This window comes from Cygnus olor, chromosome 3 (genome assembly GCF_009769625.2).
Source record: "Cygnus olor isolate bCygOlo1 chromosome 3, bCygOlo1.pri.v2, whole genome shotgun sequence".
NCBI classification, from domain to species: Eukaryota; Metazoa; Chordata; class Aves; order Anseriformes; family Anatidae; genus Cygnus; species Cygnus olor.
Window position 1 is genome coordinate 67,717,354 of NC_049171.1, and position 18,776 is coordinate 67,736,129.

Sequence of the window (18,776 nt, forward strand, 5' to 3'; positions counted from 1 at the left end):
ATCAATATGTACTTAAAAGACCATGTTCAGTGTCTGATTACAGTGTGGCCAGCTCTCATAATACTTGATGGTTCTCAGATTCAGCTATTAGTAAAATACTAAAATATAACACTAAATTATCTTCTGGTCATCATGGCTGAAAAGAAACATTTACAAATTAGATATATGGCTCCATAAGATAAAGATGAGTTAATTATCATTAAAAAAAAGTCCAGATATGTAACTTACATCATTCACATTTTGTAATGTTAAGACTAACTGGCTATGGTGCAGAGCCTGAGGGGTAGGATTTAAGAAACTTCCCTCATTAAGTTTGTAATTCAAATGTGAGAACTTTTGCAGTAGCTTTCATTTGAGCTGGTTCTTGGAAAGAGCAGTTTAACGACACTTTTGGCCTGGGGCTCTGTTATATTCATCTAACCCCAAGATAAGTAAGTGAGGATGATCTGATAACCATGGACTTGGGGAATAAGATGTGTTTACTGTTGTGGGTCACCCAGTTGATGCTTTTACTCAAACCTCTAGAATAATAATGTGAATTATTTTTGTACTAATTGTGTTAATACTTGAATAGCAGTAACCTATAAAAGTACTGGCGTGGTAGTTGTATTTTACACTGTGAAGAGTTGTCCATCTGCTGAGGGCCTGAAGGGCCTGCTCCTTTCTTGTAACCTAGATGAGAGGTGGTCTGCAGGCTACCTGCAGATGTTTGTCTTCAGAATTACTCTGGTGATTATGTAGTCTTCTAGTCAATGTAAAAAATTTACCAGTGAGTTTGAGCTAGTCTAGAGTACCAATGGAGAACTGAATTTTTCATAGCATTTCACTATTAAGTTCTGTCTGGATTAAGATGCAAGCTTGTACCCACTGAAGTTAATGAAGTCTTTTGGACTTGGATCCATGACTTTATATCTTCAGTGTCTTACAGGAAGCAGGAGTCCTTTGTCAAAATAATTAGAAAATAATGGTATGCAGTTATCAGTTTTTGAGGCATAGATCGTGATACAAGGTTGTAGCATGTAATCGTTTCTGTCTGTTTTTTCTAGTTTCCTAGAGTAAAGTGATATCAGCAGTCAAACATCCATGCCAAGGGTATAAAAGCCGAGTGAGCTGAAAACACATTAAACAGCTTGTTTTAATGCTGTGAACGTTTCATGCCATTATGCAGTTGAGTGAAGTATTTGAGCTCTGTGTGCCATGCCAGGCATGTTTGGGCTTGTTTGTTGGCTGGACCAAGTTTATTTTTTCTACTGTGTCCCAGACTAGAGGACTAATTCAAAATCAAGGGGTGCAGTTTTTGAATTCAAACACAATCATCCTAAGAAAATTGTAACCAAACCGAAGCAAAAAGAGTTTGTATAAGCATGGTGTGAAGCATAGCCCTGAACTGTTGGGATGGAATTTTTCTCTAGTGATCGTTTTGCAGCCAGGACTCCCTTGAGGATGGAATTTGGTCCCCTTGGGGCCAGCTCCCATCTGTCCCGATGCTCGGCCCCAGTGCCAGCTCTGCCACCAAGCCAACCACTTGCTCCATCCTCTGTTGGCAGAGGTCTCCATGCTGGGGTCCCCGGGCAGGATGCTGCGATTAATTCATTGCTTCTGTGAACATTTAAGAGAAGTCATTCAAAATTAATGATCTGAGGTTTGTGCCCTATCTGGAACATGGCTCCCCCTTCACGAGCAAGGGATCACCAGCTAGAAACCATAGCGGTAATTAAAAAGTAAATGGCAAAGGGCTGGGTTCTCCCAAAAGGGTAGAGGTGGGAGAATTTCACCCAGTAATACTTTCTATTGATAATGGGATTTTTTTATATGGTTTCATGATGGTCAGTAACACCTAAATATTACAGTAATGGCTTGTTTGTCTTGGCAAAAATAATAATAGAAGAAATCATAAATTTATACTGAAATTAGAAAAACTGTGAAATGAACTGCTGGTAATGCTACCTAACATGAACTAGCATTAATAAACATTTTATTTCCTGTAATCATTGATAAGAATTTAGATATATATTTATCAGCTCACAATGTCTTTAAGCTTTTTCTTTCCCTCCAGTGGACATGTACAAAGAACAATGAGCAGCTGACTTCCTAGGGCAGCACAGACCTTGCTTTTTTTCTTAAACAAACGAGTTGTTATCTTCAATAGAGATGAAGAAATAGACAGGTACATCTTCTTACAACAAACTGAAGAGGAATTGAGCAAAGAACATTTGCTCTTGTTTGAATAAATGTTAACAGAGAAGTGCCACCTATTTGAGCCATTCTAGTCATAAGGTGAGTAAGAGGCAGATGTCGTTCCTGTGTTGCAAAGTAGTGGTTAGTGCAATTTTAACAGTTGCTACAGCCAGATAGGAAATATTTGTTAGTATTGTAAATCTGATTCACTTAATGTGCTTGTGAGCCAGCATCACAGTTGCATCTCAGTTATGGCCCATGGCCATGCAGCTTATTTCTAAGCAGGAAAGGAAATCCAAGTCTTGTACTATTCCTTCTGTCACCATTGCATCCTTCCACACCAGCAGTGTGCACAGTGCTCCTCTTGAGAAAGTCACACATTTAACAGGAGTGCCCTTGGCATGCAGAAAGTAAAGGCAACACTTTGCTGGACAGGAGCAAGGTCACCACTGTGCTGCTTCTTGTCTGTGCCAGAGCCCTGCAAGCCCAGGCAGGAGCTGCTGCTTCCCCTGTGGAATCAGGGTAGTGGCTACTGCTGTGGGAACAGAAGGACGTGACTCTTTGGAAGCAGCAGTTGCTACTCCCACTTCGTACAGGATCCAAAATTTAGATTGTGGAGGCAGCTTTACTATATTTCGTCTTAAGTGTTAGATAATTTCCTTAATACCCCAAATAGAACTCTGTTTTCAAAAGTCAATTTCAAACTAAAAATAACCAAAAGATCGTGTGTGGTAAATTTTGATGAACTGTAGTTTAAACCTAGTTTAAACTGCAGTTTAAACAAACCCTTCACTGGGTTTGTCGTCATGATCATGGTATTCTGATCCACAGGTTTTCCTTTTCAACATTCTATCATCTTTAGACAAAACCAAGAAATGCCCTTATGAGTGGCTTGAGGGATTTTGCTTGCTGATTGTGAAATTCAGATAATTTGTGTCTGTGCAGCTCCTCATGATAATTTATTTGCTATTTTGGCAATACAGTAGAAACATCCTAGGGAGTATCAAAGGAAATAGAAACAAATGACTTTTTAAAAAAAGGTAATGTTTAAATCTGTGTGGTCTGTTTTTCCTTTCATTTAATCTAACTTTACAACAGAATGTAGACTCCAGTCCATGTAAGCTCAGCTCACTCTGGTTCTTGTCGTGGTTTAATTTACTCTTGTCTAACCCCAGTGATGCCAGTGGAACTTCTCAGTGTGAAAGCACAGTCAGGCCAAGAACCGTTAAGTTTTCTAGAAGCTGCCCTCAGATATGCTGTGAAGCAGTGACACAGAAAAAGAAAAAGAAAAAAAAGTGATACGTACTAAATATAATGAATAAAACAGTAGTTGTACAAAAGAAGCAGAATATAGAGGCTAAATTCTTTTTATTTATTTATTATTTTTTCATACTTTAGTAACTGTTAAAAATGAAACAAAATGAAGAAACATACCTTAGATACAGTAAAACAAACAAACAAAAGACCCACCAAGATCCTGTTTTCTCAAGAATGGGTTTGACAGAAAATTTTACTTTGGTGTTTTTGTCCTATGTTTCTGTTAATACGTACAAATTTTAGAAAAGATATTATGCTGCTAACTGTGGTTTACTATTTAATTGTCTTCTCATTAGTGATAAATTTTGTTACAATTTACATACAGAACTCAATACCAGTGGGTCTACCAGTGTTTTTATTTTGACCTTACTGAACATTTCTGGCTGTTTCTCAGATGATACATACCCCTCAAAAAGCACTGATTTATTTTATTTTTTATTTTATTTTATTTATTTTGTGATTTGGTAGTAATATTTTTCATGTTAAATGAGTGCTATGAAGTTTAATATTACACAGTAATTTAGACTTTCTGTTGACTCTACTGAGCATGAAGTAAACCTTGTAATGTACCCAGGACAAGAAACTTGGAGTTTGCAGTAATTAATGGGTGTAACTAAATTGAACATATATGTTCCAGACTCCTGGGGTCTTCAACAACCACAAGAGAAGTCAGCTAGGTGGAGTCCTTTCTCATCCCTGATCCTTGCCATTTCCTAATGAAATTGGGTTTAGGAAGGTAGGGAGTTAATGCCTACCAAAGCTGTCATCCCCTTAAGAATTGGGTTATGTGCTTGCATCTGTGTATTTGAGGACTATCAGGTCCACTATATAAAACATATCCAGTGAGTTTCTGTAATGTTTCAATGAAGAAAAAAAAAGGGGGGGGGGGGGGGGGGGGGGGGGGAGTGCAATTCAGGCAGAAGTGAGTTTGAGCTTGCAATTCAGCATAGTTAGATGGCCCCCAGGAAATCTGTGAATAAATTTTCTTTCCACGATGAACCTTTGGATTAGATGATCCTCAGATGTCCCTTTTAACCTCGGCCATTCTGTGATTCTGTGGTTCATACATCCCACTCTTATCGGGTCCCACAGATACATGGAAATACTCTAGCATGTGGCTTTTACCATATTCTCTCATACTCCATAAGGTTGCTGTCTCTGTACTTACAGACACAAACAGCATGTTGTGCCTGTTGGAGCATGTATTGGTGTTATTATGTTGATTGCCAGTGTCTTCTGAACCTATAATTAGCTGTCTAGTCACAGTCATTGATAGCAATCAGCATATCCTTGCACAATAGGTGTATTATAAAGGTATTTGAAACACTAACAAACACATACTATGCCAGTATTGATTTCAGTCCATCTTCGAATGAGATCCTTGGCTTAAGGGAAGAATCTACCTTCATAATGCTCCGGCAGAATAAAATGGATTTGGAGCCTGGAACGTCTGTTAGGGATTTTCTTTCTGTAAAGAAAAGTGAAGCAAATTCCATGCTACTCTGCCTTCACATTCTGCAGAGGAATTACATCAGGACAGGCTAAAGATTGAATAAGTACAGCCAGAGTTGTGATGTGCGTAAGTGTTTAAGGAAATAAGAAAAGATTCGATGAATTGTTATGTTTACAGTGTTGTAGGAGTTATTGTTTACCTCACCTAGTTGCAGGTAGTTCCTAGAGTGCCTTATAAAATACAGATATATTTGCATATTTATCCTGCAGATGCATTCTCCTGAAGCTCATTATCTGGTCTAAGGTCTGAATGAACTGAAGGAAAGTTTTTGTTTGTTTGTTTGTTTTTTCTTCCTTGAGTATGAATTGGAACAAAAAACAAAACAACAACAACAACAAAAGTGCAATTTCTGGTAAATCAAAATGCATACACCTTACAGGTGCTTCTTGAGACTGATGTTGTTGTCACTTCTGTTATCACTAGCAGCAAACTATCATGGGCTCTGACATGCACCTGGCAGGTTTACCTGTTCCAAGGCTGGTGATTGAGCACTTTTTTTCCTGGCAGTGAGGAATATTTTAGAACGTTAGATTTGATGAAAATAAGATGGACCTGAAAAATTTCAAACTTACGAGTTTCTATAAAAAGCATTTTTTTTCAGCAAAAATTTTGTCAATGTGTGTGGTTGTGACCACTTTCCTTTCCTATATGGAAAAGCGAACAATCTCATAGCTGCTTTCTCTTGTGCACACGTATGCCAGTACTAGATCTAAATTCTGGCTCCATCACTATCATCAGCAAGGCATCCTCTCTCTTCAGTGGAGTTGGGTTTTTCTTCACTGTGTTTTAGATGTCCCTGTAGATAGTCTGCAGTCATTCACTTCTTACATAAAATTTGCAATGAAACCTTGAAGAATTTTTCTGATTAAAAATATGAATATGAACTGATGGGTTTGTCACAGAATATCTTAAATGTTAACAGTGCTTGGTCACAGCACGGTTCCTGGGGAAATATGAGATGTCATTGTCTTTTTTGTGGGCTATTTATTTTTGTTATGATGGTTGTTTCTTGTTGTTTTGTTGTTTTGTTTATTGGACAACCTACTGTGAATATGCTTCTCTCTTCTTTTTCATACCATTTTAATACATTTTTGGATATCCAGTACATGTGAAATCCCCTATGAGGAAATATATTTTTCTGCTTATTGTTGACAGACATGTTCTTCTGTATAAAATCAAGATGCACAGTCAGTCTAATTAGAGTAGGTTTCCTACAGGAGAAAATAAATTCTTCCTGTGAGCAGGAAGATGAATGCAGGATATCTTCAGATTTTTGGACTTCTTGAAAAAAAATAATAATTATTATATATAGATATTTCTAGGAAAAAGTATGCTGGGGGTTGGTAAGGAGTTTATTTAGCAGGGACCTAGTAATAACATAACTTTTTATGTGACAGAAATCTTTTATCTGTCCTTTTTAGTGCATGCTAAAAAAGCAGTATGAAAGAAGTGTACATTTCTATTTCATGTGGGAGATGGTTGCTTATCAGATGTACAATCTGAATTACAAATGCTTGTCTCATTCAGTGGCAAAATTGCTATTCGTTTGTGTGTTACAGGGCTAGAGCTGTTCAGCACCGTTTCTGGTGGGCTGACAAGGCAGAGGTGGGAGGCAGGCTGCTTGCCCTCTGCCAGGGCACCGCTGCTGCTGCCACCCTACGACAAGACCAGGGACTGACTCACTCTAACGCCATTTTTTTTTTTTCTCTTGTTCTTTCAAGTGACATAGTTGCTGCAAATACTCTTTTACCTGCTCAGTAGTGTCTGTGATTTGTAACCACAGGAAAAACTGTTTAAGGCAAACATGGTAGTGACTTTTATTTATAAATACTTACTGTGGCGTGTTACAGGAGTATGCCAAATCACATTTTAAAATAGTAATCAGTGTCCAGACAGGTACATTTTTATTTGAACAATGTCCAGTTTTATGCCAGTCAGTCTGTTCAATTCCATGAAATTTCATGGAATAAACTAGTATAACATACAAATGAAGGAAACTCATGGATGAAGACACGTGCTTGTCGGTTATCAGCTTATGCCCTAGGTTGCTGGTGTGGAATGATATTCAGAGAACAGGCTGATTTTGATCTATGATTGAGTCCAACAAATGTAAGGATTGAGTCCAACAAACTTAAGATTTGTTTTTAGTTGCTTGACTTGTTTTCATGAACATTAGTAACCAGTTTGCTTTGAGATTTTCCTCTTCAAAAGTGTTGGGGTTTAGAATATTCTGTGTCTTTTAATAAGCTTAATCAAAAAGAAAACAAAACAAAACAAAAAAAAACTTACAAATTATTTTCATAGGATTTTCATACATATCTTACGCAATGTTACAGAACTAGCACAAGGGTTACAAAGGCACATGGTTAATCATTAGGTCTGATGAGAAGTGCAAAATCGTACATAGAAAATAAAATATTACTGATTGAATATTTTCAATTTATCCACCAGAAGTGGCAGGGAGTATTTGAATGAAACCTGTGTGGCTGTTTAATTAAAGACTGATCTTATTACATGCTTAGAAGGGGCAAATATAAAGTTTGTACAGACACAACTACATCTGACATATGTGACTTTTGAGTTTGTCTTGGCAATAATAACATTTTAATTCCAGGGCAGAGATGTTTATAAAGTGAGCAGACTCTGCCTATTTGTTTTGTTTTTTCCAGCTGCCAGTCAGAGATTTTTTCTCACTTGCTGAGAGCATGCTTTCTAGATGATTCACACTTTTCTTCTTTCTTTTCAGTTTCCTCACATTAACACAGCTTTAGACCCTTGTGTGGCTGAAACAGAGATAAATCTAGGTGCTGCCATTGGGATGGGAAGGGAAGTGGGGATAGGTACTGAGCATGCAGAAGAGTTTCTTTCTGGGATTACTTGGAGCTGAAGCACTTATGGATAATAAAGATTGATTTTTCCCCGTATTCCCTGAGCAGAAAAATATTTAGACACTCTTTGTGGGAACAGTTTATTTACAGACTGCTTGGTGATCCATTAAGGGGATGAAGCATGCTTAAGTGAGAATGGTGAGTTGTTAGAGAGCCCAGGTGTTAAAATTCAAAGTATGTAACGAATTTGAAAAAGCTTGTAATTTGGACAAACTAGTATAGATTTTTTTTTGGGGGGGGGATAGCCAGAGTTCTGCTTCCTGCCAAATGTGTAACTCTGAACTTCCTATTTATTTATTTATGTATTGAGAAAAGAGAAAAAAAAAAAAAAAAGAAGAAAAAAAAAGCCAATATAAAATTAGGACTCTTTGCATCAAAAATAGCTTGTAGATGGATAGATTATAAAAATAATTTTGCTTCCATGGGCTTGTGAAAGCATTGCTTACAGTAAATCATAATATATTTTTATTTTTATTTTTCCCACTGTTTGTAGCTCTTTATCAAAGAGTTTTTTACTAGCTCATTTTATCTTTGCATTGTTGAGCAATTATACACTCTTCCAGGCCTCAGCAGCCCTTACTTAGCATAATAAAATTTTCACGGAAATGAATCCTAGTAGAATTACACATCAGAATAGCTCACTGGTTTGTCCTGAAGTTTTAGTAAACTCTTTTACATTAGGTGGCATGAAGTGAAATTACAGGCTCAGCTGTGATACTTATCACGTTGGGGGATCCCTGAATGTATAGGAAATTATATGTTTTCAGTTGTGTATTTGGATGCTTGGCTTGAGAGACATGGTCAGTGAGCATGACAGTGGTTGAAGTTCAAAATGGTCAGTCCTACAGAGCTTTTATTTATGGAACTCACTGATGGTGAATGGACTTTATCAAAGTACCTATTTAAAACAGAGTATATTTTCAAGATGTCTTTGCTTTGAGTCACACTGAGAGCAAAGGGACAGAGTGAGAACAAGGGTCACAGAAGTAACTGCCACTGCAGGGAGATCTCAGTTCATCTTCAGGGCATTGCCTACTCTGGCTTCCTTGAAAACAATTTTATCTGTAGAAATTGATTCCCACAGATGGACTACGGAAGTAATTAATTTATCATTAATAGTATAAAATCTTAAGAAGATGTTAAACAGCAGTGAATCTACATTTTTCAACCTCTGGGTTTCAAATGTAATTTTCACCAGCAAGACATGCTTCACATTGCATCGTAATACTGGTTTATTTTTAGCACAGAATATTGTTAATCCTCTGTAGGATTATCAGTTAACAATTATAAGTATTTCATAATTATTCTGCTATTTTTTAATTTCTTTTCTTTTGTTCAAGAAGGTTTCTGAATAAACTGGAACACTGTGTGATTAGGGCCTAAAATCTTACTCTTTACTGACGACCCTTGTTTTGTCATAAGAAAAGTGCAGTCATACCTGTGGCATGTGCTGCCCAGTAAAAGGGACAGGGGACGGGTTCAGCCATGCAGAGAAGAGGGACCTGAGGTGTGCTTACTTGTAGCGCTACTTTTGCACAGATAACTTCAGCTCATTTGGAAGTCTGTATTTTCATGGTAGGTGCATAAGACAGGTATAGAAAATACACAGTTTTTAGCAAATAGGAGTCTTCTAAGTCATATAGGATCTGCATTTATAAGCAATAAGTAGGCACCAATAAAATGATGTTGACATCCTGGAAGATTGCTACAGTGTGGCTCTTCTTATGTCTGAAAACCTTCCTCTAACTCCTATATATATTCATATCCTATCTGCAGCCTTCTTCTCATGTTCTTTTGCATTGTTTTTTCATGTTTCTCCATGTTTTTAATTTTTTTTTTTTCTTCTCCCTTTTCTAGTGCTCATTCCTTTCTCATATATTTGCAGAGAGCAATTATAGTCTTTCAGGGAGTGAGCAATCTGTGCAGTTTCAGTTTTCTCTTCATCCAGTTGATTTGAGTATCAATTCCAGATCCTCACAGTATTTGAACGTGGGTTACCAGAACTCTGAATAATATTCCATGTGAGTGCTTATTGTGTCTGATACAATAATTTTTTTTATTCCACACTTAAGCTGATTATATCCTATCAAATAACATCATACAATCCCATTTGCCATCTTCATGGCTGTGTTGCACTTGTGGCTTATATAATTCCTGTAGTAGAACTACAAAAGTATTTATTCCTCCAGTCTGGTTTTGTGCAATGAGTTTCCACCTCAAAGCATAAATTCCTGTTACTCCCCACTTAAGTACTAAAGTAGCTTTGCACTTTAGCTGTTTAGTAATAGTACTTTAACTTTTTCCAATTCAGTAAACTTAATTTCTTTCCCCCTTTCCCTCTCCTCCCACTTTTTTTTTTTTTTTTTGAAGGTATTCTGATTCCATTGTACTGGTGTTTCCCAAATACAAGTCATTGTTAAATTTATAAGCATTGTTGTGCTTTTCTTGCCAAAATTGTGGCTGAAAATATTAAAAACTTAGACTAGTGTTTGAGGAACTCCAACTGTTGTTCCTAATTATATTATTAGCATTTAAGGATGCCCCTTCAACATAGTAGCCCTGTTTTGCTTGTTTGTTTTTTAACCTGCACTGTAACTTGTTTTATGAGTAGTTCCAGTAGCAGATAGTGGGACAACTCCCCGAATTAGCTACTACTCACTTTAAAGTGGCAGAATTTATCATATACTACTTCGTAAAGAAATACCACATTTTAAACATGAGTGGTATAATTTTTTAAGTGAGGGATTGTTTTTTGGGGGACACTTAGGAAAACAAAGGAAAATTGAGGAAGGTACAAAACCATTGTGCATGTACCAATGTATACTCAAGTCTTTCATAAAGACTGTCATTCAGAAACAACAGATGGTTTCTTTCTCTGATAGGAATATTTGCATTATCTAAGGCCATGTCGTGTTTGCACAAGTCCTCTATTGGTATGATGTATGCACCTAACCACCTGTTACTTCACTCCTAACATCTCTTCAACACTTCCATAGATACCAAACATCGCATTCTTTCTGAAAATTTGTAAATATTAATTTGTTTCAGCATAACACGATAGGTGGTTTTTGTTGTCTTTTTTTTTTTTTAAGATTTTGTATTGTGTTTTTTGTTGCTGTGTTGTTTCTTTGTTGTTTGTTTGTTTGTTTGTTTCATTCAAGGAATAGTGGAGTGTAGGAAGTAACACTTCCCCAAGACCTCAGTTCTTATATATGCTCATACACATTTTTATTTTATTACTGCTCACACTTGGAAGAGTAATTAATTTGTAAGGTCCTGATTTGAACCTGAGTTGGAAGACATATGAGCATGTGTATGATTTTATAAACATGGTGTGAAATTATTATGTTTTTTAAAGTAAATTTGCACATTTCTTATTAATGCGAAATGTTTTTTTTTATTTACTACTTATACTGAATCTATTGAGTTCAACATAACTGAATATGTGAGTGAAGCATTTATCATTTAATTCTGAATGTTCTTTAAATTATTGTGCCTCCAAGCATTCAAATATAATAATTGCTTTCTTTCCCTTAGGCAAATTTTCATAGAACTTTGTTTACACTGTGTATAACTATAGTAAAAAAGATCTCGAGGGAAAAACTGCACAGACTTTCCACAGGGTAAATAAAGGATTCTACATTATTTTTAATGTTTAGTACAGTATTGTCATTTCCCTGAGTTTAGGCATAAATAGCACTAAGATATGATTGCAGTCTTTTCTGCAAGACATGAATCATGATGTATATTTTGTTTTTCTGCATAGATTTATGCATGTTACACATGCTTCACCCCTACATCCTTATGTAATCTCTTGGATAGTGTGTGCCCAGTATGTCTCCATTGATTTGACTTTTCTTAGTAGATTCTAAGCTCTTCCATGTCTGAATCAAATGTTCTCCACTTCTTTTAGGCTAGTGAATTCACTGTAAGCATAGAAAAATAGTAATGTATAGAATAGAATAGAGTAGTTCAGTTGGAAGGGGCCTTCAAAGATGATCTAGTCCAACTGCTTGACCAATTCAGGACTAGCCAAAGGTTAAAGTATATTAATTTGCCTGAATGCTTCTTGAACACTGATATGCATGGGGTATGAACCACCTCTCTAAACCTGTTCCAGTGTTTGACCACCTTCGAGGTAAAGAATTTCCCTAATGTCCAGTTTGAACCTCCTCTGGAGCAGCTTTGTGCCATTCCTTTGTGTTTTATCATTGGTTGTGAGTGAGAAGAGACTGGCACCTCCCTCTCCATTTCCCCTGCTCAGGAAGTTGCAGAGAGCAATGAGGTTGCCTCTCGGCCTCCTTTTCTTCAGACAAGACAACCCGAGTGTCCTCAGCCTCTTCTCTTAGTACATGCCTTCCAGCCCTTTTACCAGTTTGTTGCCCTCCTCTGTACAATTTCAAGGGCCTCTTATATTGCGGACACACACAATGTTAAAGGTGAGACTGCACCAACACTAAATATAGCAGGAGAATCCCTTTTTTTGACTGGCTGGCTATGTTGTGTTTAATGCATCCCAAACTGCAGTTTGCCCTCCTGGCTGCCAGGGCATGCTTCTGGTTCAGGATGAGCTTGGTGTCAACCAGCACAGCCAGGTGAGCTGTCCCTCATCTCTCAATCTGTACATGTGTCTGGTATTATTGCATACCTGGTGCAGCACCTGGCATTTTCCTTTATTGAACTTCTTGCTATTGCTTATTGCCCAATGCTCCAATCTATTTATTCCCTTCATCCACCAAGTGGGTGACCTTATCATAGAAGGAGATCAAATTACTAAGGCAGGACTTTCCCTTCATGGATCTATGTTGATTAAGCTCGATAATAGCTTTGTCATTTACCCGATTTTAATAATATCCAGGAAAATCTTCTCCATAATTTTTTCAGAGACTGAGGTTAGAATATCAAGTCTGTAGTTTCCTGGGTCTTCTCTTATGCCCTTTTTGAAAATGGGTATAACTTTGGCTAGCTTCCAGTCAGCAAGGACCTCCTCAGACTTCCATGACCTTTGATGATAGAAATTTGTTCCATGCTGTCTATTTGCCATAAATAATTTAAGTTTATATTCCTTATTAAATGAAAATGAATTTAAAATATTCTTGCACAAAGTCTCTTCAGGATGCTTAACATTGTGAACAGTCTTGTCAGTGTTGCACAATATTAGCAAATCTACTGAAAATCAACCACAACTCAAAGTAATTTGCCTTCCTGGCATGTTTGGCTTCAGGAAAACACCACTTTCTGTTGTTTTAGGAGATTGTGTAAGTGCCACAAAGTGCGTAAGAGATGGAATTGGAGCTTATCCTCTCAACTTTCAAACGTATGCTACCTTCAATCTGATCTCATAGATATTTTTGTATAACTGCATGTTAAGTATCCTTCTTGACTGTAGAATGACTACTTAAAGAAAGATACTAAGAAAGATACTTGTAGACTGTCTGGTACTGATCTGGGTAGATTTCAACATTTTTGAAAACCTTCCTTAAATGATTTGATGTGAATGATCTTTGTCTTTAAGACTTCTGTTAAAAATTAAATATTTCTTTACCATAATACATGTTTAGTTCAATCTGATTTTATAAAAACCTCTAGGGGAGGGGAACCATCCCCACACAAAGGTTGTCATACACAATCTTTTCATGTAAATGGAAAGAATTGCTGTAAAATGTGTATGTAAATGGTAACATGATGCCAGTTGCAGACCTGTGGTGAACTGAAAAACATGAAGATTTCTTCAAAAAAAATTTTTTTTATTGTAGTCATTACAGATGATGATGTAGGTGGTACAGAATTCAAAGACAAGAAAATGATTTTTCATGCCTTTTTTTTTTTGTCAGGGTTTCTTTACATCTTTAAGTCTTTATGAAAAGTTCTTTTGTAAACTGATGTGCTTATTACCATGGAGGCATTGAAATTTGAGAGTATTTTCTTGTAAAATAGAATACTTGTTAACAAACTTAGGACTTTCTACCTGATCTGTATATTTAAAGATATGTTTTGGATGACAGCAATTAAGGAAAATAAGTAATTAAACGGACAAAGGTCAAGTTGACTCTGATCTGTTGCATCAAGCTGTTTTCACCCTGTGTACAAGTCTAGGAAAAGATAAGCATGTGTAAACATTTAGTTCACTGTCACCCGTGCCAGACTGGTGAATAAGCAGACACCTTTATAGCTTCCAATCTAGCATCTTTTGGAAGGCACTGAAGTCATTACATATAATCATATCAGATGTTGAATATTCTGATTTTAGGTAACATCTTTCTTCAGAATACTGCTTTAAAAATTAATTGAATGGGTTTTTAATTGTTTTCTAAAAGATCTTGTTTTCATTTCTGAGTGTATTCAGCCAAGTACAGATATGAAAACGAATAACATATTTACATATTAAGAGAACAGTGAAGATGATGAAAGTAACAGTAGTGCATCAACACAGGCAAAAATGCAGTAAACATAAAATGCAAATACATTAATTAGAACATTTCTATTCCTACAAATGATATAAAATCTCTGGTTCCTGAACCACCGTACTAAAGCTGCCCCCAGATTGAGCAACGGTGAGAACTCCATAGAGCAGATCCCTATCATTTTCCTTAGTGGGGCTTTGGCCAGGATGGCTTGATGTCTTCTAGCACATGTGCATGGATTTCTTTTCTGCAGAAACTGATGGGGAGCAAGCTGGTGCTGAGTGATGGAGGAGAATATGGCTGGTGTGTGTACTTGCAGCTCAAAGCTTGGAGATTTAGATAACAGATCTGTTAGTGGTACTATTTCACTGTCTCTGATAAAACACATCCAAGAGGGGCATATGTACAAAAGCTACGCTTTGACAAACACAGTCTTTCTCCTCAAAATAAAAATAAAAATAAAATCCATGGAGTATTTTAAATTATATTCCTATTCTTTGTATTACTACTGCTCAGCCTCAAAGTCAACTGCATTGCAGTGGCTGCAGAAATCAATTTTCTTTTTCTCTCTCTTACTTTGCTCCCACTGCACATAAGTCTCTTATCCTTTTCTTCTTTCTAAGATGTATAAAGTAACAGTTAAACTTAGCAAGTGGCAAACAATATATTAGCTTTAGAGCTATCATCAAAGTTTTTGTTTGTTTTAAAAAGCAAAATCGTCCTTCCATAACAAACATTCACCAGATACTTGCAGGAAGATCCAGTTATTTTCCTTTATTTCCTCCATGCACTAATTCTGAATGGAGGTGCTAATTAAGCTCATGTGGCTTAAAATATCAATTATTTTTCATAACTAAAGTCTCCATATTATTGCTTTGACTCTGCAAGCTTCTCTACAGCTGCTTTAAGTTAAGAATGTCCTTAATGAAGACGGAAATTGCCATATAACATTTCTTATTGAAAGCTTTAGAGAATTTATGCCAAACTGCTGACCAAACAAACCTTCCCAGCAGGGTGCTTGCTGTTTGTCGCTTTCTGTGCTGTGCATGTTCTCAAATGACATCTTGAAGCATTGCAGGTGGTTTGGCACTTCTCTGCACTTCCAAGTTGTCTTAGCAATATTCCTAAAGACTACAAAGACCTAGGAAACAACATCAATAACAACAACAAAAAAGGGAAGCTGTTTGGTATCTTTAGGACTTTACTAGCATAAGGAAAGAAAGCAAAAAAAGAATAATTTGTGCTAAAAATGAGGAGCTGTGAGCAACTTGATTTTTATTAAAGTAGAAAACAAAGCAAATGCTAGGTCACCAAGAATCAGTCAAGATGCTTTCGTTAGCCATGTGTGAACTCACCTTTGTCATGTCTCTCTGTGCATGAGACTCCTCCTTGTGTGACCATGCAGCAGAACACTCTATGTGCAAGCCTATGCTGCAGCTGCCTTCCCACCATCCAATCCTGTGTACCTGAGGCCAGAGGGGTGTGATGTGAGATCTGCTGCTACACACCATGCACGTGCAGTTCTACAGATGAGACAGGCTGGGTAGCTTAGGAAAGCTGTCTCTAGAAGAGCTCTGCTGGAGAGCATGCCATTACTTTGTCTCTTCATGTATATATATGATACATGTGATAATACTCATCATAATGTGCATGAATATTGAATATTTCATCACATATTCATAACTGTCATATTAATAAGATACATATTTTTCTTTCAAAATAATTTATTAATTACTAATAAATAATTTTATTAATTTATTTTATTACAGTAAATATGTGTTTGTCTTTTTTCCTAGTCAACCTAAATTGTATTTTGTTGGTCATGCTTTAGCACAGTAAAGCTTTGTAAAATATGAAGATATTTTCAGCCAATTAAAGGAGGATAATTGATTAAATAAACTTTCTTGCAACATTTCTTTTGAATGCAGCATGATCTTGTCAGAGTCGTCATGTTCTACACAGACAGAAATTTGAATTCAACCTCTGTAATGATGCAATCGCCATAATGGCATACTAAAAGCAGGCCTTTTGTTCTCATTTCAGTTTTACATACTGCTGTGTTGGCCCCTGTCAGTGAACAACATATGAATCTCCACACGCACTGTTTCATAACTGCCTTCATTTTACCAGAGCAAAACAAAGTCTGTTCAGATGCTCTGGTGCTCTGACTTAATGAAATGGAAAGTACATTGTATTTTCAGAAATTGCAGTACGTTTCAGGCTGATTTAGATGCACTCCAAAAATTCTGTGCATCCTTACATATGTTTGTTTCATCCTTCTTATACAACAGTTCAAATATGTTATTAAAAGCAAAGTGGCCTACATATCTGTTCAGATTCATTGCTTGCTATTTCTTCCAGTTCAGTGTTTCAGTGGCAAAGCTGAAGGGTATTCATGTCTAAACAGAGTATGCAAAGAGGAACCCAAGTGGTTGCTTTTAAAAGCTGCTTTCCTTTATGTATGAAACCTAGAGAAGGGCTATATTATTCAGCCATTTTTATGCTTACTGAGCAGTGTGTTATTACAAAAGCATCGGTGAGAAGACTGCATTGCTTTTTGCAGCCACACATCTTGCTGTTTTTGGATATCAGCAGTGTAGTTGGGTTGTCCCAGTCCCTGGATGAATTATTCAGGCTCTTGACATCAGCAGTTTCTGTGCGTGGATTGGCTGGTGCTGGGTTAATAAAATCTTTCCTCAGGAAAACAGTGGAGAAGGATGATGGCAGTGAGACCAGCAGAGCTGCTGCTTCCAACACAGCTGGCTTTGTCTGGCTCTCGCATCTCTGCAAAAAAGCATAAAGATGATTTTAAGGTCTGCCTTCATATGAATTCTCCGATAAGAGCAGGTAGAGGGATTGGTGTTAGAGGCCTGCATTGCCTGTGAAGGAAGAATATTCTACTTGAAGAATTACTTCTGGCTGTATTCTAAAGAAACGCTGCACACTATACCAGACAGGAGCAGCAGCAGTGCTTATGGCTCGTTACAAAGGTGCTGGCGGCAGAACTGTTACATCGTTAAATCTGCTTCCCGGGTCCTTTCAGTACCATCAGGGTAAGTGGTGTAATCAGGGTGCTGGCAGTCTTTGCAAGTGGGGAAGGCGTAACAAACAGTATGACACATGCGTCTTGTGGTTATGGATAAGCACTACTTCTGTAGAGAAGTAGCTAAATGAAAATAACATTTTCTTCCAGGAAAATTTGTAAAAAACAAACAAACAAACAAAAAAACATATTTACTGCTAAATTTGTAAAATTGAGCTGCTGCTTGTATTATCGGACATAGGTTACTTTAATTGGTACAACCCATGCCTTTTAAACCTATACAAATTAAATGCTAAAAACAGGAGACATGTTTATTAATATTTGCACTGGAGTTCATAAAGAATATGTTGTTCACATATATTCCCTTGAAGCAGATTCTTTTGCAATGCTATTTCTGCTGTTTGTTGATATGACTGAGACTGAGTGTCTACTGCTGCTAACCATTTGGATGCTGGGAGTTAGTTCTCTGGTTTCCAGTTGCTGCCAGAAGACAGCTTCTTCAACCAGCAGGATGCATTGTAACTAGAAATTAGGGAACCAGAGGTGAAAATCATTCTCTCATTCCTGTAATGAGAAGTTCAATTTCTGAAGGTGCAGTTCTTTTCTTTTGGTATGTCTTTGTTGTGTCCGGATTTCTGGGGAATTTTAAGTTGCAGAGGTGTGAAGGAAGTCAGGACTGGACTGATCCTGTGCAGAGGCTCTCTCTCAGTCCCCATACCTACTCACCCAGAGTGCCATCCAAATGTACAAATAATTCCAGTGAAATGAATTGGGCTAACATCATTGCTTGTCAGAGCAGAGCTGATATTTACTGTATCTCACAAGGGAAACATCTTGTTCATGGTTAAAACCATCTAGTGAGAAATCTGTTTTCCAGAATGTAGAAACTCAATAGTTTTTAACAGTTTTTATCATTTCAGGTATCTTTAAATATTTGTGGTTTGGTTTTTGTTGTTGTTGTTTTGTTTTGTTCTTAAGTCATCAAAATTTCCATTTATTGACTCAGAGTTCAGAATTTAATTATTTTCGCATTAGTTGCCTGTAAGTAGATTCTGAAAATTTGATGAATGTTTCAAAAATAGTGTGAAAGAGCCTACCCAATGAAATCAAAGGAAAACAAAGAATGCAAAAATATCTTAGACATGAAGTATGCTAATCTAGTAATAGATGCTAGAGATGTGTAGAGATGTGTCTTTTCCCCCCTGGTATTTCTTAGTTCTTATCTGTGAGATAATGTTACTTTGTAAAAAACAAACAAACAAACAAACAAACAAAAAAACAGAATTAGTCGTAATACACAAATATATTTCTAGAGCTTGTATGTGATCAGGGAGCAATTGTTGTCCCACTTAAAGTAACATTTTGGCTGATTAATTTTGTGCAGTGATTTGTATCTTTTTGTACCCTCACTGTGGAGCAGCATTACATTAGTG

General features: G+C 36.8%; 1 protein-coding gene across 28 annotated transcripts in view; it reads left to right on the forward strand.

Moving 5' to 3' along the window:
• SYNE1 (spectrin repeat containing nuclear envelope protein 1) overlaps positions 1-18,776 on the forward strand; it is a 302,466-nt gene that overhangs the window by 34,056 nt on the left and 249,634 nt on the right. For 16 of the 28 annotated variants that reach the window (XM_040553819.1, XM_040553845.1, XM_040553846.1 and 13 more), the window contains exon 1: positions 17,066-17,353. The exons of 5 other annotated variants lie outside the window; for them this stretch is intronic. In XM_040553819.1, the coding sequence (XP_040409753.1) occupies positions 17,275-17,353 (79 nt within the window). In that variant the 5' untranslated portion in view covers positions 17,066-17,274. Of the gene's footprint in view, positions 1-17,013; positions 17,354-18,776 lie in introns of those variants that run through there. 7 more of the 28 variants (XM_040553828.1, XM_040553829.1, XM_040553839.1 and 4 more) reach the window with 3 other exon arrangements.